General features: G+C 42.0%; 1 protein-coding gene and 1 long non-coding RNA gene across 5 annotated transcripts; both read left to right on the forward strand.

The window, feature by feature from the left end:
* The first annotated feature begins 3,406 nt into the window (after positions 1-3,406).
* On the forward strand, positions 3,407-10,245 carry LOC117435904 (uncharacterized). Its single transcript, XR_004549436.1, has 3 exons — positions 3,407-3,700; positions 8,266-8,355; positions 9,098-10,245. It is a non-coding gene; the product is annotated as an uncharacterized lncRNA (long non-coding RNA).
* A 1,339-nt stretch (positions 10,246-11,584) lies between these two features.
* On the forward strand, positions 11,585-25,915 carry MRAP2 (melanocortin 2 receptor accessory protein 2). 4 transcript variants are annotated; one of them, XM_031052788.2, is made up of 4 exons: positions 11,585-12,661; positions 13,785-13,934; positions 19,652-19,751; positions 25,351-25,915. In XM_031052788.2, exons 2-4 carry the CDS (start codon positions 13,808-13,810, stop codon positions 25,742-25,744), a joined length of 621 nt encoding a protein of 206 aa, XP_030908648.2. In that variant the 5' UTR covers positions 11,585-12,661; positions 13,785-13,807; the 3' UTR covers positions 25,745-25,915. The 4 variants fall into 4 exon arrangements, with proteins under 4 accessions (XP_030908648.2, XP_033916158.1, XP_030908650.1 ...); XM_034060267.1 differs by having other exon boundaries at positions 25,354-25,915; XM_031052790.2 differs by lacking the exon at positions 11,585-12,661 and adding an exon at positions 18,088-18,187 and having other exon boundaries at positions 13,804-13,934.
* The last annotated feature ends 655 nt before the right edge of the window (positions 25,916-26,570 follow it).

The raw sequence follows: 26,570 nt of genomic DNA on the forward strand, positions 1-26,570 counted from the left end.
TAAATTAGATTGTAAGTTTAGCTTATAAGAATAACTGTGCAAGTTACATGTAGTATCTGCACTGTGTTCAGATAAGAAAATCCATCACATTAAAATGCCAATAAGCATGTATCAGATGGAATCAGTGCTGGTTCATATTTTAAACAGCTACCAGTAGCAACTCTCCATTGGCATAAGCTTACTTGGATATTTTTATTTGTTTGTTTTTAATATTAAGTGACTTCAGAACATTCACTCTCTAGAGAGAGGAACAGAGACCAAAGGTCATACATAAAAAAAGAACCTATGGTAGAAATTTGTGATTCTGATGAGGTTTTCGAAGTCAGACCTGTCAGTATATGACATAACTGCTGTTAAGGAGTTGTATCAGCTCTACACTTCACTTAGAAGGGGAATACTCAGGATCAGTAGAGAGGTGATGCTGGAATGATGCCTGATCTACCTTCATTAATTGGAATGGGACTATGAACCTTATTCAAAGATGGCTAATTATAATTACACAATTACTGTAAGAATATACCAGGGAACAACCTGCTTTTTAACGTGGCAATGCTACTAAGAGCTTCAAACTCCAACTGGAAATGAAACAGAATTTTCAGTAGCTGAGCTTAAGAGCACTCAAAGATGCTCCAATAGAGGAAGGAGGGTATCTCAGAAGCTACTCCACTTGCACAACATGGACTTTCCCCATCGTTCTCCTGGAACTTCAACTTAGCATAAATTACATCTTAAAAATTATCACTTGTGAACGTAATATGGCTAACAAGACATGAAGTAGCCAGTTCATTACTCACCCACCTTTTATTTCTGTTATCTGTAGATCTGTATTTAACCTGCATTGGTGGCTTCTGTTGAAACTTTCATTCATGGCTGTTTTAGTTTCAGGGTTTAATTTCATTTCATGTTGCAAGGTACATAAAATATGCTTTTCCTATAATACTATTTCTTTCAAAACATGACAGAGGAACTTGGCAGAGTTTGTAGGAAAATCAAAATAAATATTTTATCCACTTCAGAACTTGAATTTGTAAGTACATTTGGTTATAAATCAGCAGCACTGGGAAGCCAACCAGGGCAGCCTGTTTGAAGATCTGCAACCCTCAGAGGTTTTTTTTTTTCCATAGCATAGTGCATAAAAATTGTAAATATGTGGCAGTTTGTTTATTTATACCATTTTTATTAACATACAAATGTAACCAAACAACTTTACTCTTGTAGCACAGCCCTACTTTTCATAAGAGGTGCAGAAATGTCCCTCTGTTGCCTTCCATTTAAACCATCAGATACGGAAGAACTGCAAATGATGTTCCTTTTTGAGCATTTTTTGTTGTTGATTCTAGCTAAGCTACAGTGAAGATGTTTTTTTCTCTGCTATTGCTTTCCAGGTGGATGCTAACCCCCAGGCAGCTACTAACTATACGTTAATCTAAAGGTCTGGCAGGTGAGAAGGACTGGTAGAATGAATTTCTGCAGGATTTGGGCCTTAATTGTAAATATGGTCTCTGGGTGTCTGTCACTAAACCCTGGGCTGATGGCTGCTGCAGCTGCTGAGCTGTAAGGTGGCAGCAGCTGCTGCTGAAGCTCCATCCTCATCCTGGTCAGCCACAATGTGAATGTCCATGCTGCCTCTCCTCTTCCCTCAGCTAAATTCTTTAGCCTTTTAAAAATTCCCACTGCTGTCTCTGTTAGGAGGAAGAGACACTAATGATGTGCATGAAGAGATGGAAAATGAAATAACAGGAGGAATGGAAAAAAGGTTGAGCAGCACCCTTACCTACACTTGGAGTCTGTGCACCTGCAGCTCCACATCTCATCAGGAAAGAAAACATTTATTCAGCTGCAATCTCAGTTATGTTGCTATCACTGAATAGTCATTAATTCTGCATTTTCACTAGCAGTAAGTGTTAGAAACAAAATAAAGAATCATGAGAATATGCTGTAATGCTCTTTCATTAACCTAACTGTGGTTTGATACAAAAGCTCTAAAATCTTTCCTTAAAGGACAAAGCACAGGAGATGTGGTAGAGGTTGGGCATGGACAACATGAGGCTTATTTCCTTTAGAGGGAATTAGCTATTTTTTTTTAAAGAAAAAAGAACAAAAGCCTGAGTCATTCTGCCTCTTCAATAGCAATGAAATTAGCAGATGGGAAGTTCCCAACTTGCTGTTGTGCTTATTCACTTTTCCATTCATAATCCTGACAATGTATAAACATCACTTGTAGATTTTGACAGGCACATGATAGCACTGATAGCTTTTATGACTGTTGCTGGAAAGAGACAGCACTGTCCAAGACCACAGTCCTGCCTGGAAAGAAATAGGCTTAAAACCAACAAGTGAGGTGCCCTCACTTGCACATGACCTGCATTCGAGAGCAGAAGGCAAATGGATATGAACTTAGACTAGATATTAAAAAGAAATCCTTCACTATGAGGGCAGTGAGGCCCTGGCACAGGTTGCCCAGAGAAGCTGTGGCTGCCCCATCCCTGGCAGTATTCCAGGCCAGGCTGGATGGGGCTTGGAGCATCCTGATCTAGTGGAAGGTGTCCCTGCCCATGACAGGGAGGTTGGAACTAGATGATCGCTAAGGTCCCTTCCAATCAAAACCATTATAGGATTCTAGAGTATAAGAGGATAAGAGTAAAAAAAGTGGAGTGAGATTCTTCTATGTGGTGTCCAGTGGCAGGACAAGAAGCAACGAACGTAGATTGAAGTAACAGGAACTTCTATTTAACTGTGAGAAAAAAAATGGGGGGCTTTTTGCAATGACAGTGATCAAACACCTGGGTAGGCTGCCCAGAGATGTTGTGGAGATAACTGAAGGCCTAACTCATGTCCTGAGCAACATGCTCAGCTGACCATGCTTCAGCTGGCTGAAATAAGCTCCAGCTATCCTGCCAACCCTCAACAATTCTGTAATTTCCCATGCTTCAATAACCACAATCAGGAGAGTGAGGTATGGATTTCACCTGTGTGTAAAGGTCTCTTTAAGAAGCTGCAGTTCGTAGGGATGTAAATGGGGCGAGAGGTTGTACAATTCACATGGGTTTAAGAAGTTGGCCTTCACCTCCGGGCGGTTGAGACAGCACCTCTCACCACCCTCACTGCCCCCCACTTCCAGTGGCTTCCCATGGGGGACCTTGCCCATGTACAACCGTTCTGTCCATCCGCTTCCAGCGGGGCATGACCCGCTGCTCGGCTCTCCTCCCTCTCCACAGTAAGTGATCCCCTCTAGACGCGTGGTCCTCCGGCGAGGCAAGTGACACACGGCGGTGACTCCAACTGGCGCTCCGCGCCGTCAGAAGCACCGCACTTCCCTGCTCCCATCCCCTCCTCTGGACGCTCACGGAGTCGTCCACGACTCCGAGCCCCGTCCGCACCTGCGGCCACCAGCGGGGCCGCTCGCACCCGCGCTGCCCATTGGCCCGGGAGCATCACGTTGCCCGCACCGAGCCGAGCCGGGGGCTCTGGGGCTGCTGCTGATTCACTGGCTGTGGCGGGGTCCGGTTCAGCTCAGTCATTGCCGCCGCCCGGTCAGGTAGGAGGGAGAGGGCGGACATCACCGCCGCCAGCTCCGTCCGCCCGGCTCCCCCTCAGCGCTGACTCGTCCCGGCGGGCGAGAGCGGTCCTGGGTGGCCGCGCCTTTCGCCCGGGAGGAAGCGGTGCTTTGGAGGATGGCACCTGGACGTGCCCGGTGCGGGTAAGCTGCGGAGGGGAGGCTGAGCGAGGGGACGGAAGGAGGGAGGCACTGCGCTGCCTTTCCCACTCCGCGCTGCCCCGCGGTAGGGCCCGCGGGCGGGTGTGCGATCCCAGCTGGGAGGAGTGGAGAGCCCCGAGCGCGGTGTGGGGTGCCGCTGCCCCGAGTGCCTGCAGTTCAGCCTGGCTAACAGGCGGCTTTGAGACAGACACCTGTAGACTTTCGCAAGCCTTAAGGTTTGAAGTACCCCTCTAATCTTTATTTAATTTATAATGATTAAAAAGAAAAAGGCTTGTGGTGACACTGTGCGTTTGGGTGTTGTGGGAAATGCCGTCTGCTAGTGTCATGTTTCTAATTTGTAACGGAGTACTATCTTCTCACGCTATGTAAGTGTGTATTCTCAAGCAGAAGGGATGGAAAGCACGTAGCTTGCTTGGAAATTATCTTCAGACGTCTGTCCCCCCTCTCCTCTTGGATTGTGTTGTGTCCTGCTCTGACTGCTGAGCATTTGAGTGAGCTTACAGATGTGAACTAAAATGTTTGAAAACAAAACCCAGGGCAAGTTTGTGGTGTGTATGTTGTGATGGTTTTGGTTTGTTTACTGGGATTTGGTTTGTTTGTTGGGGATTTGTTTGTTTCCCAGATGATGTCTCCCTTTATGCTTTGGAACTGAAGGGATGAAGGCTCTTCCTTGCAGTCTTAAATTACTCCTCTTATTTTCAGTTTTGCCATCTCTCCTTTCCCCCACATGTGCTTCCCTAGACTTCTACTGATTCTCATACTCTTCCTCCCCCAGTGTCCCCTTCCTTCTCTCTTAGCAGTCCTTGTCTTAGCAGTCTCTGGTGAGCAGGCTCTGTTGATGGTGACTGGTATGGTAAGGCAGTTCAGGTCCCTCTCCTGAGCTGTCTGTCCCTGTTTTTGTTGGAGATGATCACCTTAATGACAAACCAGCAAAACTTCCCTTCAAAAAGTCTCTGTTCCCTGACATTTGCCTTGCTCACCCTGATGTTATCAGCCCTGTCTAGCACCTGACGCTGGACAGTGACTGAAAGCATACATACAACACTAGTTAGTCATTTCTGCATCAGACATAGCTGGTAGAGGGATGGTACAACAGTGGCAATGCTGTCTTAAACTGCTTTTGCAAGGCTGGTTGAGGTTTGTCTGCGTGAACACTGAGGCACTTCTATTTCCAGGTGTGTTTCCCAGCCTACTGCTCTGTTTCGGAGGTACTCCCTCTGCTTCTGTTACTCTCATTTGAGCTTTGCAGAGGCTATATATACAGGGATGCAGATTTACATAACTGCTGTGGAGTAAGTAGATGTTTTGGTTTCAGTTTGGAAATAATCAGGTAATAGTTTCAAATACTGCTTGTTTTTTTTTCTGGTCTATTTGTTGTTTCCTATTCAGGCTCCTGATCAGAGTTGAGAGAGTTTTTTTACCACAGGAGTAAATACTTGGAAAGATGCCAGGGAAATGGTAATTCTACATTGACTGAGGACAGTCTGGCTCCATTCTTGCCAAAAATAATGAGACATTCTGGGTGTATCAGTAGGAAGCAAAAATGTATAAAATAAATCAAGCTCTTGCAAGGTAATACTTTGTTGTTGCTCTTGAAGGAAAAAAATAAGCCAAAATACTAGGAGCTGGACAAAATAATTTACTGCCTATTTTTTTGCTGGTCAGCCATGTAGACTCTGTGGTGCAAGACATTTTAAGGTGAAGCACAGATGATTCTCTTGCAGCTTGTTCAACAGATTAAATCACATTTCCAGTCTTTGAACCAATAATACAAACTGTTACTGGCACAACTGTAGTACAAATTTTAGGACAAATAAATGAAGTCTTTATTCTGCATACATAAGGCCTATTACTGCAATGGGCCTTGGCTGTACTGTTCTAATGATGTTTCCTTGGTCTCTAGTTACTTGTTTATAGCCTGGTGTAGGGCAGAATTCAGATGTGTGCTTGTGAGTCGTGTACTGCTGTCTGATTTACCTGACAAGAAATATGTATTTGAGACACTACAAGAAATTGTGTGCTTCTTCAGCAGCACTGGAGGGAAGAATTAGACACAAAGACAGGAAGAAAACAGCTGTGGTTTGAAAAAATCCCAAACCAGTTTGATTTATAATAAACAGTTCCATTTCAGCAACTGTTTGAAATTCCCACTGAACTGATTAAGGCAAAATTTCTGCATGGCATTGTGGGCTGACTACAGATGTTCAGCAAACATTTGTCATTCAAGTGTGGAAGTTTTCAAGAAAAACTGTAATTTTGTTGTATTTTGTTTTGTTAGTTTTTGAGGAAATGTAATCCATAACTGACTTTTCAAATTGGAAAGCTTGAGCATTACTTAGTGTCTGAGAGATTATAGCAGAGTGAAGCCATGGCTGTGAGATACCCAAGTATGGGAGCAGCTATGAACAAATGCTCTGTCATACCTTTATTTTAAACTTCATCTCTGCCAGCCTATCTTCCACTGGCTTTAGTGTAGATTAGGAACAAAGCTGTTTCTGTGGGGAGAACCACTGAGAAATGAAGAGGTGCGGTGAGAGGTGTGCTGTGGCCTGTACTTCAGACCAGATTGACGTTTTTGTGAAGATTACAGTCTTATTTTGTAATGGGAGAGGGGAAATGTACTCTGCTTGTCTGCCTCAGCCCTTTGGTGTTTTTTTTCACTGAGCCAAAGCCAAAACAGAGCTATTGAGGAAGATCTGAATGCAACTGTCTGTTTTCTGGGCTGTGCAAACCCATGAAGAGCTGCTCTGTGGTTAAGCTCAGGGGCTTTCCTTTCTCCCTTTCTCTCTACTCAGACTAAGGCATCTACTGACAGACTTCAGGGTTAGCAAGGAATCCAAAAGACAATTAGTAGAAAAAAAAACCCTCAGAAAACAACAAAACTAAAAAACTCCCCAAACCAACCAACCAGAAACCCTAAAACCTACTTTGCCAACCCAGGAAAATTCAGAAAATGTGCCACAGGGCAGGCCATTTCCAGACTTGCTTTATGGTTTGTTCTTTCCTCAGTAGTGCATATACCATAGCTTTTTCAGTTCAGGGTTTTCTATAACAAGACAGCCTGAGATCTCTATCTGATATAGAGGTTTAGTTAATGTACAGGGGGGTTGTACGGGGGGGGGGAGTAAAGGAATTTCGCTTGCTTAACAAAAAGCAGAGCTTGCTTATACTCATTCATCAAATGCCTATTGTGCTTACCATGCAGTACCAGAACATAAGCTACTGATAAGGGAAAAACCAGTTACTTAGTTCCAGTAAAAACCAGCTTTGCTGTTTGGATATTGACCAGACTCCTAGAGAGCATGCGTGACAACAGCAGGTGAAAAGTTTAAGCTGAGGAAGACTCATTTACTTCATCTTGAAACCCTGGCCCGACGACCACCAGGAGGCACTGCGCACGCGCAAAGGACGTTTTGGCTCATAATACGAAGCGGGGATAGATCATAAATATGTATGGCCGTGTTGAGCAACATAATGCATATGTATAACTTTAGAGGATAAATGTAGAGGGAAAACAACACTGAGGTGCGCATGCCTTTGGAGGAGCAGTCCCCTGTGTGCCTCAGCCCTGAATAAATGCCTACCTACTTCGCAACTGTAACAAGTTGTGGAGTCAATCTGTGTATCATATCTGTGATTTTATTGCAAGGTTAAAAAGTTGCAGTGTGAAAGGTTAGAATTGTCAACATTGTAAACAGCTGAGGGAAAGGCAAGCTTTTCTTTGGATAGTGTTGACTATAGTTATGTATACCAGTGATGTAAGCATTATAGGACTGAAGAGGTCTCAGGACTTTAGTGCTTACTGATAGGACTTCTAGTCTGGCTGGTCTTGAGGGAACTTGAGTCTTGAAGGTGGTGCATGTGCACATCTAAAGGTGGTTGAATTTTAGTGGGGAGAAGAAATTGGGCTCTGTAATACCCAGAGCTCTCTTCTGACCACAGCCTTGCTGCAGCAGCAGCCATGTTTATGAGCTGTGTCTGGAGCTAGGCTCACTGGAGGTTCAGCTGGTCCATGACAAGATGTTGCAAGGATCATCTTCCCTGTTTAAAAAATGCTCAGAAACGTAACCATGTTATTTTCTCTTTAGAAAAACAGATTTTTCTCTGTTTGAAAGAAAGGTTTAGTCTTGTTTTCTACTGTGGCTATAATAACTGTCAAGTTGTGGGAGTTTTTATTTTGTTTGTTTTGGTTTTTTTTTTCTTTGTGCAGAGATGTATTATTTGGATGGAAAAGAGAATTCTTGTAGTAGATAAGTTTTTGCCATCCTGAGTGTCAAAATGAAATGTTTTCTGAGCTTAACTTCATACACTAAAGCTGGATGATGGATTGTGTAATTCTACCCTAGCTTCAGGAAATAAAGATATGCTAGCTGTAATTCCATTTATTATTTGTAGATAATACTGTCTCTTAAGACTGTATATTCTGGCTGTAACTCTTAAGGCTTCTGGTGTTAGAGTTAAGCTAAGCTATTTGCTTCAGTGTGCTTTGGGAGCAAGTCCCAGTAGATCTATACTAACTGTTCCATGTCCATTCACTGTCACTGCAGGACTGAAACCTCTTAAGAGCAAAAGGATACATAACTTCTGTGATGCTACATTAGGTATAATTCAGCTGTCTTCTCAGGCATGGTTTACAAGTGAGTAATGTAGTATTTGCTTTATGTGTTTTCAGACCCAGGTAGCTGTCTGTGAACTCATAGTATGGTATGATTTCATAGTAGTTTCTCCCTAACTTCCAGGTGGCCCATACAGAGTTGAACTGCAAAGTAGGCATTAGTGTTTGCATATATCATTATCATCTTTAGGGAAATACTTGGCAAGTTGTTTTGTTTTTTTATTTGTTAAATTTTACTTTAAAGTCATAATGTCATTGCTTTCAACTACAAATGGTAGCTGTGCTATTAGCATGCAAATTATATAGAATGGTGTGGAACCTCCTTTTACACTGCAGCATGCACAGTGCAAGATACTAAGTGTTAGTACATGGAAAAGAAGACATTTTTGTAATAATGAATGTGTAATACAGTAGCACGAAGCACGGATGTCTGTAATGTTGCCCTTTCTCATCCTTAGTTCCCAGGATGAACGATGACTAAACCAGCATTTTTCCTTACCATTGTTATAAAGTCCTCTTGTGATGAATCCAATATCATTCTTGCTATTTTAGTGCAACAGCTCATGCAGATGATGTGAGCATCAATCGCAATCATAACCACTATTAATAGTGGTATTTTCTTTTCTCTCCAAGAACTCATGTACTTGAAATTCTTATGTGTGATTGATATTTGATTTTATTTTTTTAGTTGTACATTTACATTTCTATTTTTCTTGCTAAATTTCACTTTTTTATATAACTTGCTTTCCTCGCTTTTATTGCAGGTGGGAAGATTGGATATTTCCCTGAAAAGACTTCAAGTTTGATCTCAAATCCTGCCCATCTAAGATCTTGAGAATTAGCAAGCAGCAAGGATCATTTGGTTAAGTATTTCCTGCAGACTTCTCTCACTGGTGCTTGGGAGCAGCACAGACTGTACAAAGTAATAGCCATGGGTTATAGAAAAGTAATAGCCATAGGGTTGTAGAAAGATGGCTTCTGTATTAGCTTGCAGCTGATGCAGTGAAGGGTAAATACGTTTGTGCTTGTTTTTTTTTTTTCCATTCGCTTCTTTTCCTTTGACTTCAACTCTTAGTTCCTGGAGTGGAGTAAAATGGAATGTGGTGTTAGCTGCTTCCCTTCCCATTTATGAAGAATGTTGGTTTTATGGGGACGTAGGGTATATGGGGGAAATAGTTGAGTTGTTAACTCCTCATAGCTAATAACTTCTGAGTTAATTGTACTGCCTGGCTGATGGAGCTCATGCATCAAGGTGTAGTGCTAAGCCTTATCGGGCTAGAACTTCTCACAGTTTGGAATGCTACTCCTTTTTTCCTGCCTTTTGGGTTCTTCACAATTTGCAAGGGGCCAACAGTTGGTTTATTTATTCAGTGAAGAGTGCTTAGACTCACTGTCAGTAAGCAGAATGAAAGTATGTGGAGTGTAAGTGTAGTTTTGAATGAAAATTTGCCAGTCTTCAGAAATTAACAGTACATTGACCAGTCTGCTTGGATTTATTCTTGTGTGTGCAGGTCTAGTTTGGAGGTAGTTGTTCCTCTTACATACAACACCAGTTTCAAATGTACACAAAGCCAGATTGACCTTTGTGGCCCCAGTGGTGGGTTAAACCAGGAAGTTGTGCTTTGGATAAGGTGTGTGTTAGTTATGCTTTTTCGTTGACTTATTTTGAAAGATAAGTGGCTATGAGCTCTGTGCAGTGTGTCGGTGATGTCCAGATTGAAGCAAAAAGTCTGACTGCCGCAGCATTTGACTACTGTGGTTCAAAGATGAGGATTTCGTGCACATATAGCCCAACTGTCAAACTAGCTTGCACTAGTACCACTGGCTGGCAAGCTGTGGTCTTGCAGACTTCCACACAGGTTACAGACGAGCTCTCACGAAGGTGTAATTCAACTCCAGGAGCTGCAACTGGGTCTCCATGCGGAGTGTCCTGGGACCCATTGACATCCTTTATCTGCAGAGAGCCGCCCAGTGTTCCAGGAGGCAGTCATGAGCACTTGCCCTTTATTCCAGGAGACTGGCCTGCCTGAATCTCCTGGTTGACAGTACTGAATGCAGCCCTGCTCTGGTGTTTCTTGAGCGATCAAAGTAAAGCTTTTTGTTGCTGACTTACTTGCTTCTGAAATAAATGAGCCAGTGAGGAGAAAATCTCTGAGTCTGTATACGTCAAAGTCATCAGAGGGGCTTTCCTGTTTGCCTTGCCTCCCATGGCCCCTCACAAAAACCCTCAGCAAGGTCAATTGTTATGCCTCAGAGCTGTGGGATGAATCACTACTGCCCATTCCTGGCAGAAAGAGTGCTTGAGTTCATCTTGTAGGGGACTTGCTTCCCTGAAGCCCTTATCTGACACCTGCAGTCCCTCCATAACCTGGTGCAGTCTGGCAAATGCACCAGACAGGCTGCTACCATGTCAGCTCATCCTGCTTTGCACCTCCTCGGGGGATGCAAGGTCTTAATGTTCATTACTTTTGCTGTGCTGGTCCTTGTTCCACCATGCTAAGCTTATAAAGTAGAATAAAAAGTTTAACATATTTCAGACTGAGGTTTTGGAGGCATTTGGACTGACAGATCTTACAAGTCAGCTGTAATCTACTTTGGGACAGTGCTTATGCTTAGCTGTACTGGATGATTTAGAGGCTTTATATGTCCAAGAAAGCCTGAGGCACAGGTTAGCCTGGGAGCTGGTAACCCAGATTGTAGTTAACACCTCTCCCTCTGATAGTGGCTGTCTACAGTAAAAGAAAGTCTAGAAATGCTCGTACTGTCCATGGTGAAACACTGGAACTTCTCGTCCTAAGACTCAAGTGAGGACAAATTCTTTGTGTCCTAGAAGTGGTTATTCTCCCCATAAATCATAAATGGACACGTCTGACTGGATTGGGAGAGAGATTTGCAATGGCCCAATTAATTCCATCTGCCTGCACTTGAGGTGGAAGAAGAAACACTTTTCAGGCTGTTTCTACACTCTGTTCTGAAGTTTTCTGCTTGCAGATTCCTGTTCATCTCTTTTCATAATAATGAAAGTGAGGAGGTGACAGTGAACTTTGGTTATGTCATATAAGAAATATTTGAATAAAAGACTTCTCTGGAAGGCTATAAAAGAGAAAAACAGCCCTTACACAGGAATACGACAGTCTGTCAAGAGACAGGTTGTCAATGAAACATTGAGGAGTAGGGGACAAAGGTGGTGGGAACCCTGTGCAGCACAGTGTAGTCTCAGAGCCCAGTCACAGAATGAAACAAAATCTTGTAAGAGACAGTTGTCAGAGCTGAAATGGGATTCAGCTAGAACAGGAATCTTAGGTTTTAAACTGTGCCATTTGCTTCTCCTGGAGGCAGTAGTTACTTTAGTCGATTAAAACTAAGAAAAACTGAAGCCTAATTAGATATTGTCTTTGATTCCAGGAAATAAGAAAGTATAGTCTCTGGGAAAGCAAAAGAAGAGCTTTACCGTTAACACAGGCACTTAAAGTTAGACGTACCTCTTTCTGTTGTGTTCTTAAAGGGTTGGAAGTAGAGAATGGGAAACAGCCTTGAGCTGGGTTGATTGTTACAGCCACATTTTTAGTTCCTCCTCTGTGCTTCAGGCTATTTATTCTCACTGGAAGCTTTCTGAGTTGTAGAAAGAACTTTTTTACAAATCCAGAATGTTGTTCATATTCCCTGGGTGAATTTGTGTTCCTCATTTGTGCCTGATTCTTGTTATTTATGTGTGGCCCTCTTAGCGCTTTAGTTGCACAGCCTCAGTTAATCTAATTATCCTTAGGAAGGACTGAAGTTTCAGTCATTTTCAGAGACATGGAAATTTAGGGCCCTTCTTGTAAAGAAATTTTATCTGGGTTCGACTTGCTCTGCAAAGTTTCATTGTTCACAGAACAACCGATTGCAGTATTTCTATGAACTACATGAAGTCTTCATCCTGCTGGGTTTTAATTAAATACAAAATTACCCAAAGCTACATTTGCCTTTATAAGAAGTATTTTGTAATATGTTTCAAGTTGGATGTCCTGGCTCCAGCTGCTGCCACAGATGCTTTGTGCAGAGATGTGCTTTCTTCTGGTGTGCATAAAATTGTCTATATTAGTGAAAAAATTACTTTGCAAAACGCAGATCCCTGCGGCAGGGTTGTGTTAATGGCACAAGTATCTATCAAGGCAGTTTAATGATGCTCAGTGTTGCATCGCTGTTTCTGTTAATCTGTGGGGAAAATCACTGCTGTTTTGTTTTCCTTCCGTAGTGGCATATTGAAGCTGATAATTTAGGTTGGAAGGGACCTCTGGCGGTCATAAGGTCCAACGTGCTGCTCAAAGCATGCTCAACTAGACCAGGTAAATCTTTCCTTGTACTAATTTAAATTTCCCGTTTCCCAATTTGTATCCATTGCCTCATGTCCTCTTGCTCTGCACCTGTGAGAAGAGTTTGGCTCCATCACCTCTGCAGCTTTTGACTGTGACTGTAGTCAGCCTTAAGGTCTCCCCAGAGCCACCTTCTCCAGTCTGAGCAAGCCTAGTTCCTTTAGGCTCCTGTTTATCCTGTGCTGCATCTCCATGAACATCTTGGTGGCTTTCCACTGGACTTGCCCTAGTGTGTCCGTGCTTTTCTACTACTGGGAGTACTGAAACTGGGTACAGTACCCAAGATACAGTCTTACCAGTGATGAGTAGAGAAGAATAAACACTTATTTTGACCTGCTGGCTGCAGTCTTTGTTAATTCAACCTTGTGCACACTTGGCCTGGTTTGTCACAAGGCATATTGCTGACTCATATTCAGCTTTTTGTCCATTACAGGTCCCTCCATGCAGAGCTGCTCCTCAGGAGTCAGGACCCAGACTATACTAGAGCATGGGTTATTCCCTTTTTCCAGCTTCTGATTCCTCTGAGTAGCCTCTTGACCAGCCCACACATAATCTGTGAGCTTGCTACAAGTATACTTCATTTCATTGCAGTATCAGTCCTTCAGTCTCTGAGGAGTACCACTGATAACCAGTTGCCAGCTGGATTTTGCATGGATAATACAACCCTTTGAGCCTGGTAGTCTGGCTAGTTCATCACTCAGATTTTTCACGGCAGCTTGTGGTCTTTGCTATTTACTACTTTTGAGCTATAAAAGCTATATTAAATCTGAGGAGCCTGGTTTTAACACTGTACATTTACAGGCATCTTTTTGGAGGTGAACATAGGTTTTCCTCTTTCCAGTGAAGAGCAGCTCTGTGTTGACTGGTGGTTGATTGGCCAGCCAAGACTGGGGGTGTAATGGAAGGGGATGTGATAGCCTTGTCTGATGAGGCAGTGATACTGGATTTTAGAGGTGAGAGTGCGCCATTGTAAGCATAAATGGCTGCTTTTTTGAGCAGTGATGAATAAGAGATCCCCAAAATAAGAAAAGACTCTCTGTAAAATCACAAGATGTGCTAAAGTATGTAGTCTGCATTAATGAATTTGTACCCACAGGTATATACTTACTGAGGTGCAAGATGTCTGCCCTGAGGTTGACTTCTAACAGAACCTCCCAGCAGGCCGTGTCAAACTCTGATTACACCTGGGACTATGAGTACTATGAGTATGGACCAGTGTCGTTTGAAGGCCTGAAGGCTCATAAATGTAAGTTCAGTAGGGGCATGCCTTACTGCAGCTGAGCTTCCCCTTTTTAATGTTCCTACTCTTAATTTGTAATTGAGTCTATGATAGTATCTCTTATTTTTTTGAATTCTCAGCAATTGGAGGTATTAATCCATTAGAGTCTTTGTTATTCTGTGCCTTTTTGTAGGAAGCTTTTCTTGTGCATGAGGGAAGTATGGATTTCTTTGCTGTGGTACAAATTTGTCGATACTGAAATTATCAGATTGTTTAGAACAGTCTATAACAGCAAATACAGCCATTGCTGCTTCTGGTGACTACTTGGTATGATCTGTGTTGCTTTGCTCTTGTTCCTGTTAATGCTAAAATGTGGTGGGCACCCTTACTGCTTTTGGTTTTTAAGGCTTTTAAAATTAAAAAAAAAAGAAGTTTCTCCTTCTGAGGAAATTTTTATCATTGGGATTTTCTTCATAGGAGGAGTATTCTAAATTCAGCATTCTGGTAATACTGGAGCTGTTTTAAGGTAGAATAACAAGTGGAGGATGGGACCAGAGAGATGGAAAAATCTGGGTAGGAACTGAGAGGAAACTGAGCTGGGACAAGCAACTGCAGCTGCACCAGCATTTATCAAAAACCTAGACAATGGATTTGGCTTTTATAATTTTTTTATTATTTTTTTTCTTTTAGGAGGTGATGATTGGGGGGAGGGGGGGAACAAAAAGGGAGAAAAAACCCAAGAGACTAATTCAGATGTACTGTACCTGTGTGGGAAAATGGGGGAAATTAGAGATCACCTCTCCCAAGTCCCCCAAAGTTATAACTCTAAGGAAATCTTAGGGTAAAATGCAGCTGGTACTTCCAGCATGGAATGTGGTTGGCATGCACAGAATCTCCCCTAAAATAGTTCCCCAGGCAACCCTGCAACCTTGGCATATGCTAAGAGAAACTGAATGGCAGGTGAAGCACAGTGAAGGTCCTGCATCCAGGCTCCATTATACTCCCTGTGGGAGTGGGAGTTTGAAAGCACCATGCACTGATAAACCGCACACAGCTGCCGAACAAACAAACTATATTTGTCTTTTTAAAAGCAAAGTGAGAGGATTTTACACCCATCAGTAACAACCAGTGTGACTGGAGTCACTGAAGCTCCATAGGCATACAGGTAAAATAATGGAAACTTGTGTTATTATGGATAGCCCTGAACAGATACAAGGGCCTCCTACAATGTTGGGATGAACAACAGTGGTGAGCAAAGAATTGAAATCAGAAAAATGCAGTGTTAATGTCATCATTAGCCTTTGAGAAGGAGGCAGGAGAGAAACTTGTGACTGAGGGTAATAAATTTAAAACTGAAAATAATTATCTTGAAACAGAGAATAACTACCTCAAAACTGAACCACCTTAAAATGAAGTGGGCTGTCTCAGAACTCTGCTTGATCTAGAGAAATGCAAAGAGAAGCACTGCTGGAAAAGCAGTCCTCTGTTGCAGTCAGGCAGACTTGCCAGTCAGTATATTACTCAGACCCCAAGACTTGGGAAGGAGACATTTGGTGTGAGTGATGAAATCATGGGTAGCTCCCATTCTGCCTCTTGTTCAGTTCCCTTGAGCCATTGGTTAAGACTGAGGCTGCTATTCATAGTGATGGGGAAATTCAAGCTCCCCCACGTGAAGTCTCCCAGTCTGCATATTCTGATGAATATTTGATGAAACTACAGGAAAAGCATTCAAAACAACCAGGGGAATCAGCAGTGGAGTTTACATGGCAAGTTTCCCTCATGGAGCAGATTGAATTCTGCTCAGTGATGAGGAAGGACAAGACTGTTGGGGCCAGGAGTGTTTCTGACAAACATGACAGAAGATTATAATTACTCTCTAACTGCACAGGCTGCATTCTGGGCAGGCAGTATAGATCCTCAGGAGAGAGGAGACTCACTCTTAATTAAACCTGTAGGCTTATTGAGCTTGTCTGATTCAGTGCAGAAGCACTGGTCCAGGGTGGGATGCATGATTTCTGCCTCATTTGTCATGCGAAGGTTTCAGACTGGGAAAGGGAAGTGCCTGCAGTGGCAAGCTGCCACCGAGAAAAGCAGATCTCCCTTGGCTTTGCACAGTCAGGAGGTTTTGGAGAGGTTTTGTAAGGCACAGAAAAACTTGTTGAAGTTATTAACACTTCTTAAAAAAAAAAAAAAACTAAAGCAGAATTTTAAGTTTTAGCCTGAGTTGTGCTTTACCCACCTTCCTCCCCCCCAAAAAAAATAAAATCTGCTGATTACTGTCTGTGTTTTTATAAAAATTAGGTACTCAAAAAATGTAAGTTAGCTTTTATCATGCTTCTGATTTATATTCCGTCCTTCCACTTAATCAGAGGCCAAACCTGATTACAAAGGTTACTGATTACAAAGATTAGCTGCCGTGCTCTGTAAGTTCCTTCCTTTTTAGCTATGTGTGTCAAGGATTGCGATGGAACTAAAAAATACAAGTGATAGTTCCTGCCGGATTGCAGGAGGTACAGCAGCAAAGCAGGTCTGAGATTGCCACTGAAATGATTGCCCTGCATTAAGTGTGGCAGCTCAGCTTTGCTGTCTTCACTCATTCTTGACAACTCTTAATTAGAGAATGGGACAGATGAAATAACCTCTTTTCAGGTGGAGCTTGAAGTACTTATGAAAGAAGTTGATATTGAATCAGTGATCTAGGAACCTAGGAAGGCCCTTTTCCTTTTTCTCTTTCTTTTCCAAGTAATTTATTACCTTTTTTTTTAACTGATAGGTTGGAGTTGGCTCTGTTCATCTTGGTGTTACTTCATGCATGCTCAGAGGGCTGAGTTTAATCTAGTAAAGAACTGTAACTTATGTTAGAGAGCTTAAAGGGGAGTGGACTCTAGTTTAACTGATGCAGCCTGGCTGTGACACTTGGTCAGCTATAACTCATCACTGTCCCTTAAAGTCAGAGGTGTGCAGCCCCCTTAAAGAGAGAGGTGTGTTTCATTTTAAACTGTTATTTAGCTATGACACACAAGGTATTTCACACAGAAGAGAGGTTACTGTTTTGGACCATAACATAAGACAAATTACAAAAGAGAAAGTTGGAGGCCACTTTTGGCTTAATGTTGACTTAATTGTAGGCAAGGACAGGTTCCTAATAATTTAACGTACGTACAAAGGAATTCAGGTGCCTGGTTTTCTGAAAGCAGAGAAAGATTTATGCAGGGCCTGTGAAGACAAATGTTGTCAAACAATCTAATACACAAAAATCCATTTATTAAAGAAAGTGGAGGTGGGGACAATGAGGTGCTCAGGTGCCACTGGGACTTTTCAAATATATGACTGCAAAGAAGAAAAAAAGGTGATTTACCAGCAAAAAGTGTGTCCTTTGCCTGAAGAGGAGTGAAGGCAGGAGCTAGGTTTTCTAAATGACAGCTTTAGAAAGTAAACAGATAAAGATAGCCAGGAGACACCTGTGCCTGGCAGAGATAAGAATTAAATCCCTTTTTGTGCCTTTGGAACAGAAGAAACCTCAGAAACATTAGTAAGAGGTAAAACAGGTAGGAATGCTCAGGGGAGTCAGAACTGCTGCCAGGATGTTATGAGTCTTGCAAAGGAAAGGAAGGCTGCAACTAGTGAAATTCATCGGATACCTTCCCAATCAAGTTATAACTTGGGACAGTATTATAAATGTCGTCCTACGTACCATATGTTTTGAATATAAATGTTGTGTTATGTACGGTTTTATGTTGAATAAATGTTTAGAAGTTGGTAGGTTTGGATAATTTGCACTTAAATGAAATATGGAAGAGAACTTGGGCCACCTGCTTTAATTTTAGACAAATCCAAACCATGTAACTGATACCGCAGAGGGCTGAAAGTGCCTCAGGAGCCTCAGCAGAGCAAGGAAGGGGTAGCTTTAGGCTCAGCAAATTTAGCAATCCTGCTGGTGAGGAATATCAAACAAACCACAAGACAGCTTCTTGTTATCCATCACAACCTGCTGGTGGGTGTGAGTTTTGTGGGGAGTAGAAGTTTATCAGAGTCTTGATTTTATGTTTTTCTTGAAGTTTGCTTTGTTTTGGGATTTTCTTTTTTCCCTCTTTTTTCCTTTAATTGTTGTGTTTTCTTTTTCTTTCTTTTTTTTTTTTTTTTTTTTTTTTTTTAGTTTATTTTTTGTTGTTTTTTGCAGCTTGATCTCTGTGCATACTTTTTGGACATCCTACTTGATCAGAGTTTACATTCAGGTTATCAGTGCAGCTGCAAATCACTGAAACATGTCTGACTAATTGGTAGGTACTAGTAGCTCTAAGTAGTAATTTTCTTTTTAATGTGACTCTTTCTAGATGAAATTTTCAGGTACCACAAAAGCTGGTAGTGTGGTAGATAATCATGAGATAGTGTGTATTAGTAACGCCAAACACAAGACGCATCTCGAGCAACTGAATTCAGACTATGCATATAGAATGATTCTGAGAAAAATGTAGGGCTCATAAAGCATAGACTCACATAAACTAATTCGTAACAGTATGTTTTGAGTAGAAAGTAGTGTTACAAACTCCCCCTCCCCGTCATGGGGACTTGTACTTGAACCATCCTCTAACCATTTTACAAAGGGTGTTGAGAGGGGGAGATGTGGCAGAGGAGAGATGGAATAAGTGTTGCAGTGGGAGGCTTGAAACTTATTCCCTTTTCTCTGGTAAAATGAGGAGATTAAGGAGTGATTTGTGATAAAGTATTTTCACAGAGAACAAATCTCAAGTTGCAGCAGGCACTTGGACTTGGCAAAAAAATAGCAAATGGTTTGAACTGATTTCCAGTCTACAGAACTGCCTTTCAGCACAGAAGATATTTCACAGTGGGAGAGTGATTAACTGTTGGGGTCAAGCACCAGGCAGAACAGCTTGTTTTCTGGTATCTTTAGTGAATCCCGTAGGAGATCCAACAGGCTGGCTAGAGCTCTGTGCTCTGCCTGCTGCACTAGGTCATGTAGCTTTACAGCCAGCATGGATCTTTGAGGTTCAGTAGTAGCTGTGTAATGAGAGGTTAAGGGTAGATTGGACATCTGTCCTGACCAAGGCTTCCCTCTTGCATGTTTGTGTGTCGGGGTTTGCTAACTTCTACAGTGGAAGTTTTGAATATTTGCATAAACAGAAAATAACTGAAACAATGGGTGAAAAAGTACTCGTATAATGTGGGTCCTGGACCAGATGATTTGGGTTAGTGCTCTGTAACTTTGGGCCATGCTCATCAGCTGATTGCTATTTGTTGGGACAAATATGTTTGTCTCACTTGTGCCTCTAGGTTAATTTTGTGGAAGCTTTGAGCTTCCTTCAGGAGCAACTTTGAAATCGTAAGTGGACATAGATTCATTGTAAGTAGGACTGGCGATTTGTCTATAGGGACATTTTATTCACACAGGCAAAAAGCCATGCTCTTTCTAATTGTTTCTGTATTTAGCTATTGCTTGGTGCCTTCTTAATTAACTGGTGGTTTGATTTTCTATCCAAATCCATTTGGCTCTCCTGACACTGTATTGCTGTTTTTTGTATGCAGGTTGGGTCCCAAATTAAAAATTATCCAAAAATGCCTTGTATATGTTGGTTATTGACATTTGTTGAGGTAGCAAATAGTCCTTATGTGTGGTTCTGTTTATTTCAGAAAGTCTTTTGGGATTTGCAGTTATGCTGCATGTGAGGAAGCTTCCTGCAAGTGGAGGTGAAATACTGATCATCTTGTTTTCTCTTTTTCACCAGATTCCATTGTGATTGGATTTTGGGTTGGTCTTGCAGTTTTTGTTATCTTCATGTTTTTTGTCCTGACCCTGCTGACGAAGACGGGAGCACCACATCAAGAGTGAGTCTGAAAATTGGAACAAATCCAGCCTGCTAACTAGTGTGTCTGTTCTTTTGCAGACCCCAAAAGCAGTGACAGTGCTGATATTGTACTGGCTCAGCACCATCATGCTCTAGTCTGTCCTTATGGAAGGGTGCAGTCTGTCTTTGTTCCTAGCCCTTCTTGGAGACCAATTCTGTAAAATCGTTATTAATGTGTTCTCTATTTAGCAACTAGTCAGTAGGCATACAGCGAGAGAAGGGAATAGCTGCATGTCTGCATTTTCACGCTAAAAGGAAGTTGGTGGGTAGGCTGCCAAACAGATGGTTTTAAATTACTGTTCTGGAGATAAATGGAGTTATTTTAGGTAGGCTTATGTTATGATGGAGTGAAACAGAAATGTGAATATTGACAGAGTGTATACAAGTAAAATACAAGGCAGATGTTAAATCAAGGAAGTTGAAGAATGGCAGGCTTACACATGCTTGTGTGTTCAAGTCCAAAAGGCAGGTATTGGTAGTGTTTACAAAATCTTCCCTTAACACTGTGGCTCCCCCAGTCTCAGAGTGTCTCAGTTTCTGCTGAGAAAGTCCAGTAGATGCTGAAGTACAGATCAGCTCCACATGTGGTTAACACCAGGGTCCCCTGAAAGTCACAAACTGATCTTTATTTTTTCCCTTTTTGTTCTTTCTGGCTGATGAGTATGTGCAGACTGCCTTGCTGTGACCATTTATCTGCATTTGCACAGCATGTAGACTGTTAGCATCCCTTCCTCTAAGAGAGCTTAAGCCCACATCTCCTCTCAACTAGTGTACCATAAAGTAGAAGTAAAAAGCCCCTCTGGAGAGTGAGATTGCTTGCAGGCAGGTAGCAGTGATGAGAAGCTGATTGTGAAAGGCAGTTGTTAGTGCTTATCACTTTCTAAAGCAGCCGGTCTATCTCTGCCTAGTGAAGGCCCTTTGCTATTTAGTCATATGTAGACTGGCTCTGAAACTTCATGTAATAGCACATCTTTGGAGACAGGGCCGTATTAGAGACGATATAAGTATATCATGACCCTCTTCTGTGTTCCTGAGGTTTTGCTTCTATGAGTAGATAGAGGGAGCAGGATTGAGCTTCCCAGAACTGACTTTCTGGTATTTTTGCCTCCCTTATGGACTGTCATAAAGTTGCCAGACCATGGTCCCAAATATATTTAAAGTCTAAAGTGTTGGTGTGCTGCCCCTTTTTGCTGGAGATCTTGTTTCATAGTCAAGCATGAGAGTCTGTATCCCACGTGAATTTGAAAGGGAAATAAAGTGATAAAGTAAAATATACAGCAAAGATTTTAACATGTGTATTTGTCAAAAGTTTGTACATTGTAAAAATGTACTTCCAGGTAGCAAATGCCTGCTTGGTATCTCCCACTGTTTTGCTTCCTTAATCAATTTTCTTGGAAAAGGTTGCCTAGAGAGTTTGCCAAGAAGGGGACCAAAATGTCCAGTTTTGGTTCCCTTTGACATCCAGATAACCTGACCTGAATTGGGAGTTGGCCTTGCCTTCATCAGGGCATTAGGCTAGAAACCTCTGCCAGTCCCTTGCAATCTAACTCTTAACATAATTTTTCTTCTGTTGCTGAAGAGAGCCCACTTATTCCTTTCTGTATTTGTTTTGAACTTTGCAGCTTTGGGAGCTGTGTACTTCAATGTTTGCCTACTTACTGTGTGTGCTGAGTTGGCACCCTGAACAAATCAGAGTGCTATTTTTTTGAGATTTGATAACCAAATGTGTATGATACTGGAAGTAGATCATCCAGGAATATGGTAAGGGCAGTGAATACTGTTGTTTCCTCTTATTTTTGAGACATGTATACAAAAACTGCAACATAAATACCTACCTGTAGAACCAGTGCAGACTGGGGTTTTTAGTTCGCTTTTACCTTCTGTCTTTACACCTGACTGGATTCTTCATGACTCATTGTTTCATTAGTGGGCTGACTTGCATCCCTCCTTTAGAAACAGATGTTAATGGGATTCCTAGGCTTTGGGAGAAAGCCAGTCTGATTGATGCATGTGTCTCTGACTTCAGTTAAGTCAATTTGGCTGTTCTTTTAAGTACCATTAATGTGAGACATAAGTGTGACTGGGTTCACATGGCTGGATCCAAAGTAGAATACTCTGATTCCTCTAATAGTATGCTTTTCTTGGCTCAGTATAATGGGGTACAATAGCATGTACTTACCAAAATTGTACAAGATGTTCAGTGTCACGTACAGCCTTATAGCAGAGGAAAAGTGTCAGGATATGGATGGGGAGAGACAGAATTTTAATTAGTTGTGGAAATTATGTCTGTTGCACTTCTGTTTTGTTTGCTTGCGCATTAGTATGTGTAGAACATTAGTTTGTGCAACAAAATAATTGTTGACAAGCTGTCTGAATTTCTGCCTGAAAAGTGCTGCCATGCATCACTCAGAAGAAGACAGGACTCTGTTTCTGCCTTTAAAAACATCCTCACAAACACAGGGTGCAACGAACGCAAGTGTTCATGTACTCTCTCTGTATAAAATACAAATACTGGCTGATGTCACCTCAAAGCTTCATGCAGCTCTTGAGGCAGGTTTTACAACTAGTTGCAGTAAAGGTGAAATGACTGGTAATATTTCTTTACAAAATCAGTTGATTTTGGTTAGGGTTAAGGATCGGTTAGTTCCCTTTGAGGTGCCAAACAGTGCTATTCTGGGGGATATGCTACTTACCCCTTTCCATGGTTTGCCAAGTACCTTGGGTCACTTCAGGGAGTGTTTAGGGAAGGGCTGTTTTAGCTATAGAGCTTAAGTGTTAGTCCCAAACCAGTATGCACCTGTTAGAGGGGTATACTGGGCAAAATGGTCCATACCCTGACAGTGCACTTAAGTGCAGTGAGCAGAATCCAGAGCCTAGTACTGAATCCAGCAGACCAGAACCCAGCATCATAGGCTGGAATTTTCCCAGAAAAGGAGTTTGGGTTAGTTCACAGGCAGTGCTTGTTTTGAGTGGTTTTGTGTATGTATGGTGCTTGAGGTGTCTGTATTCACTTTTCTGCTCCCTTGTGGGCAGCTTCTGGGACTTAGAAGATCCCATTGGCCCAAATGTTGTGAAAGGGATTTGGTTGTCCAGGTGGCTGTACTCCCTTCCACAGTAAAGCTGGGATTTCTGAAGCTGCTATTCTTATTTTGAGTGTTCTGAAAAGATACATGCTGAGGTATACTTGCATGCTGTAATGAGCAAGACTACGATTCCTCCCCAAAATACATAATGTTCGTGGATTTCAGAACTCAAAAATACCACTGTGTATTACATCATGTGTTTTCCACCCATGAGCGCAGGATTATTCTCTATTGTATGTCCTTAACACTATGGTCATTATAAAATTTCTTTGCATCTTCCATTCTTCCGTTAAGATTAGGTTGCCACTGCCAGTCCTGTGTGCCCCTTGCACAGTCAGCCTTTGCTCCTTCATAGCTCATGGTTTGTAAAGTACTTTCCACACCCATGAACGGGTTTTACTTCTCTGATGGATGCATTTTAAGCTTTCTTCCAAAGTCACTTCTTCCTAGGCTGTTATCCTCTTTCAGTGCTTATTTGCCACGTCTGCTGTCCGTGCCATAGCACTACATAGAAACTCTTAGTGACAGATTTGCAAGACCATATATGCCAATTAAATTTGGAATGGTGATTTCTGTTGCATCATAAGTACATAAATGATAGCCATCAGTTCTGAAAGCTACTACAGTATTATTCCAGTCTGTTTGCCTCCTGGTGTGCATACAGCAGACCAGTCCTTAGTTGCTGGACTGTTTTGCATCAATTTAAATACTATGTTTCTACACGCTTCCCTTTGAAATGCAGAATGAGCCATTACAGTTTTGACAAACTTAAAGACTGCTTTGATTTGAAGGCTAGTGTAACTGATTTTGTTGGGACAGAATTCTGGTTTTATGTGATGGAAGTAAATTAGCATGTTTAACTATGACTGAAAGAATGAAAGCTTTTCAGAGTAGATTTCTGAAGGTGCCATGAGGCTTTTGAAAGCATGCAGGCACTTACCTCCTACTGCAAGCTTGAGGGAATTAAATGTCAGTGTTCCTCTGAAAATCTGTGTAATTGCTGTGTGCACTTAGGTGTCCAGCGCTCTGGCTCCAGTGTCATTTGCTAGGAGTTCACATGAAAATAGTATGATTTATTAGTTCTTACGTAACAATTCTTACTTAGCTTTTATTCTGAGAATGTGTTTATAGAGTTTTCACTACTCATCCTCGGAATACCTCTACTGCCATTCAGATGCAAATAGCTTGCATTTTGTCATGACATTATACAAATTCAGCCTGACAAAGAATGCATTACTAGCTCTAAAACTAACATCCAGCACGAGCTTTCCTCACCCCCAGCTCTTTATGGCCTCCTGCACAAGGCCATGCAGATTGGAGCTGATTTGAGATAGCACTTCTAGAAAACTCCAAGAGGTGTTACGATCATAGAATCGAATCATAGAATCAGCTAGGTTGGAAAAGACCTTTTAGATCACCAAATCCAACCATTACCCCAGGACTGACAAGACCACCACTAAACCATGTCAATGAAAGCCTCAGCTACAGTTTTTTAACAATTCCAGGGATGGTGATTCCATCCCTTCCCTGGGCAGCGTGCTCAATGCCTGATTACCCTCTCTGTGAAGAAATTGTTCCTAATATTCAGTCTAAACCTCCCCTGGAGCAGCTTGAGGCTGTTACATCTTGTCCTGTTACTTTGTTACTTGGGAAACTGGCCCCCACTTCACTACAACCTCCTTTCAGGTAGTTGTAGTAAGGTCCCTCTGAGCCTTCTCCAGACTAAACCCAGTTCTCTCAGTCATTCCTCATCAGACTTCTGCTCCAGACCCTTCACCAGCTTTGTTGCCCTTTTCTGGACCTGCTCCAGCGCCTCTTTGTCTTTTGTGTAATGAGTGGCCCATAATTGAGCATGATGTTTGAGCTGCAGTCTCTAAGTGCTGAGTACAGGGGAATGATCACTGCCCTGGCCCTGCTGGCTGTGCTCTTGCTGATAAAAGATGTCCTTCCTGGGCTATGTGTCTGAATTGTTAAGACTGCCTAAACTTTACAGCAGTCTTCAGTTCCAGCTGTCCTCATGTGGAAATCTGAATGACACTAACTGAAGTCAGTGAAAGGGATAGTCTGATGTCCAGACAACCAAGCACTCAAATTATACCTTTAGTGACAGCACTGCTGCCTATGTCTCAGATGTTTTTTCTCACAAGTGTTTGATAAGCCATTCTAAACAACCTGTTACTACTTGATATCAAAAGGAAGTACTGGGGAGTATTTCTAAGCTCATTTATTGAGCTCATTATAACAGTATATTGATTATTAGAAGTGCCATTTAAGAGTGCTGGCATTAACTTATTCATGTGGAAAATCATCACAACAAATCAAGACTTAAAATAAGCAGAAAATAATAAATAGTGCTGGCTTTTACAGTCTGTGGTAGACAAACCATAGGGTTTGTTTCCTTCCTGATCATAATGGTTGCTGAAAGCAAATTTGCTGTTAAAAAACTTGTACATTTTTACTTTTTGTGCTTACTGTATTTCTCTCTTTGCTCCCTAGCAGTGCAGAACCTTCTGGAAAACGATTTCGCATGAACAGCTTTGTGGCAGATTTTGGAAGGCCTCTGGAGTCAGAGAGGGTCTTTTCTCGTCAAATAGCTGAAGAATCACAGTCACTTTTCCATTTCTGTATTAATGAAGTGGAACATTTGGACAAAGCAAAACAAAATCAGAAAGGTCCAGGTCTGGAGAGTAATACCCACTTCCAGGAAGCTCCCAGGAGCAGCTGTATGTTTGAGGAAGACCTACATTGTCTTACAAAATTTAACATTCCTAACTTTGTGAATGTTGAGCAGAACTCTTCACTAGGTGAGGATGATCTCCTCATCTCAGAGGCACCAGTCATTTCAGACAGCAGATCAGTCATGCAATCATCCCATCGGATCCTTGACTAAAATGCCTTTTACTTTAAGGTAAACATTCCTGTTACTCTCCAGTTTGAAGCCTTTCATGGACTTCTGGTATTATGATAGAAGGTATTTCAGATCTGTGCTTTCTACTGTATGTAAGACTGGCTGTGCTCACCCAACTCAGTTTAGATAAGAAGTAAACCACTTGAAGCTTTATTCAGATGCCTTTTGGTTTTGGGTTTGGTTTGGGTTTTTTTGGTTGTTTTGTTCTTTGTTTTTAAATCATAGGGTCTCAGCATGGCTTGGGTTGGAAGGGACCTTCAAGATCATCTGGTGCCAATGGGCAGGTTTACTTTCCACTAGACCACATTGCATAGGACCTCATCCAGTCGGCTTTGAACACTGCCAGGGATGGGGCACCCACAGCTTCTCTGGGCAACCTGTGCCAGGGTCTCATCACTTTCACAGTAGAGAACTTCTTCCTAATATCTAATCTAAATCTACTTTCTTCTAGTTTAAAGACATTCCCCCTTGTTCTGTTACTACCTGCCCCTATGTCCAGTTTCTGAAGGGTGCCATCACGATTTGCAGAGTGTAAAGGCTGTAGCCTGACACTGGGAGGTGTATGAAAACTGCTTATCCAAGAAAAGTCTAAACCTCAAAGCTGGAGCAAGAGATAAGTAGGTGGTCCCTGGGGAAGTTCTGCAGCTTCTTTCACTCCCCAAATGACACCTGAAACTGAGCAGCACAGTTGGTATCTGCTTGGAATTAACTTCAATTTCTGATACCTAACTGCTTCTCAGTGCAGGTTAAACCCAACAAAGCTTTCAGAGAGAATACCTGGCATAATAAACTGTTCACAGTGCTTACA

Source organism: Melopsittacus undulatus, chromosome 3 (assembly GCF_012275295.1).
Source record: "Melopsittacus undulatus isolate bMelUnd1 chromosome 3, bMelUnd1.mat.Z, whole genome shotgun sequence".
Lineage (NCBI taxonomy): Eukaryota > Metazoa > Chordata > Aves > Psittaciformes > Psittaculidae > Melopsittacus > Melopsittacus undulatus.

Coding starts and splice junctions, on each gene's coding strand:
- MRAP2 (XM_031052788.2), top strand. CDS start 13,808: ATGTCTGCCCTGAGGTTGACTTCTAACAGAACCTCCCAGCAGGCCGTG. Junction 13,935..19,651: donor AGGCCTGAAGGCTCATAAAT/GTAAGTTCAGTA, acceptor CTTTTTCACCAG/ATTCCATTGTGATTGGATTT. Junction 19,752..25,350: donor ACGGGAGCACCACATCAAGA/GTGAGTCTGAAA, acceptor TTTGCTCCCTAG/CAGTGCAGAACCTTCTGGAA.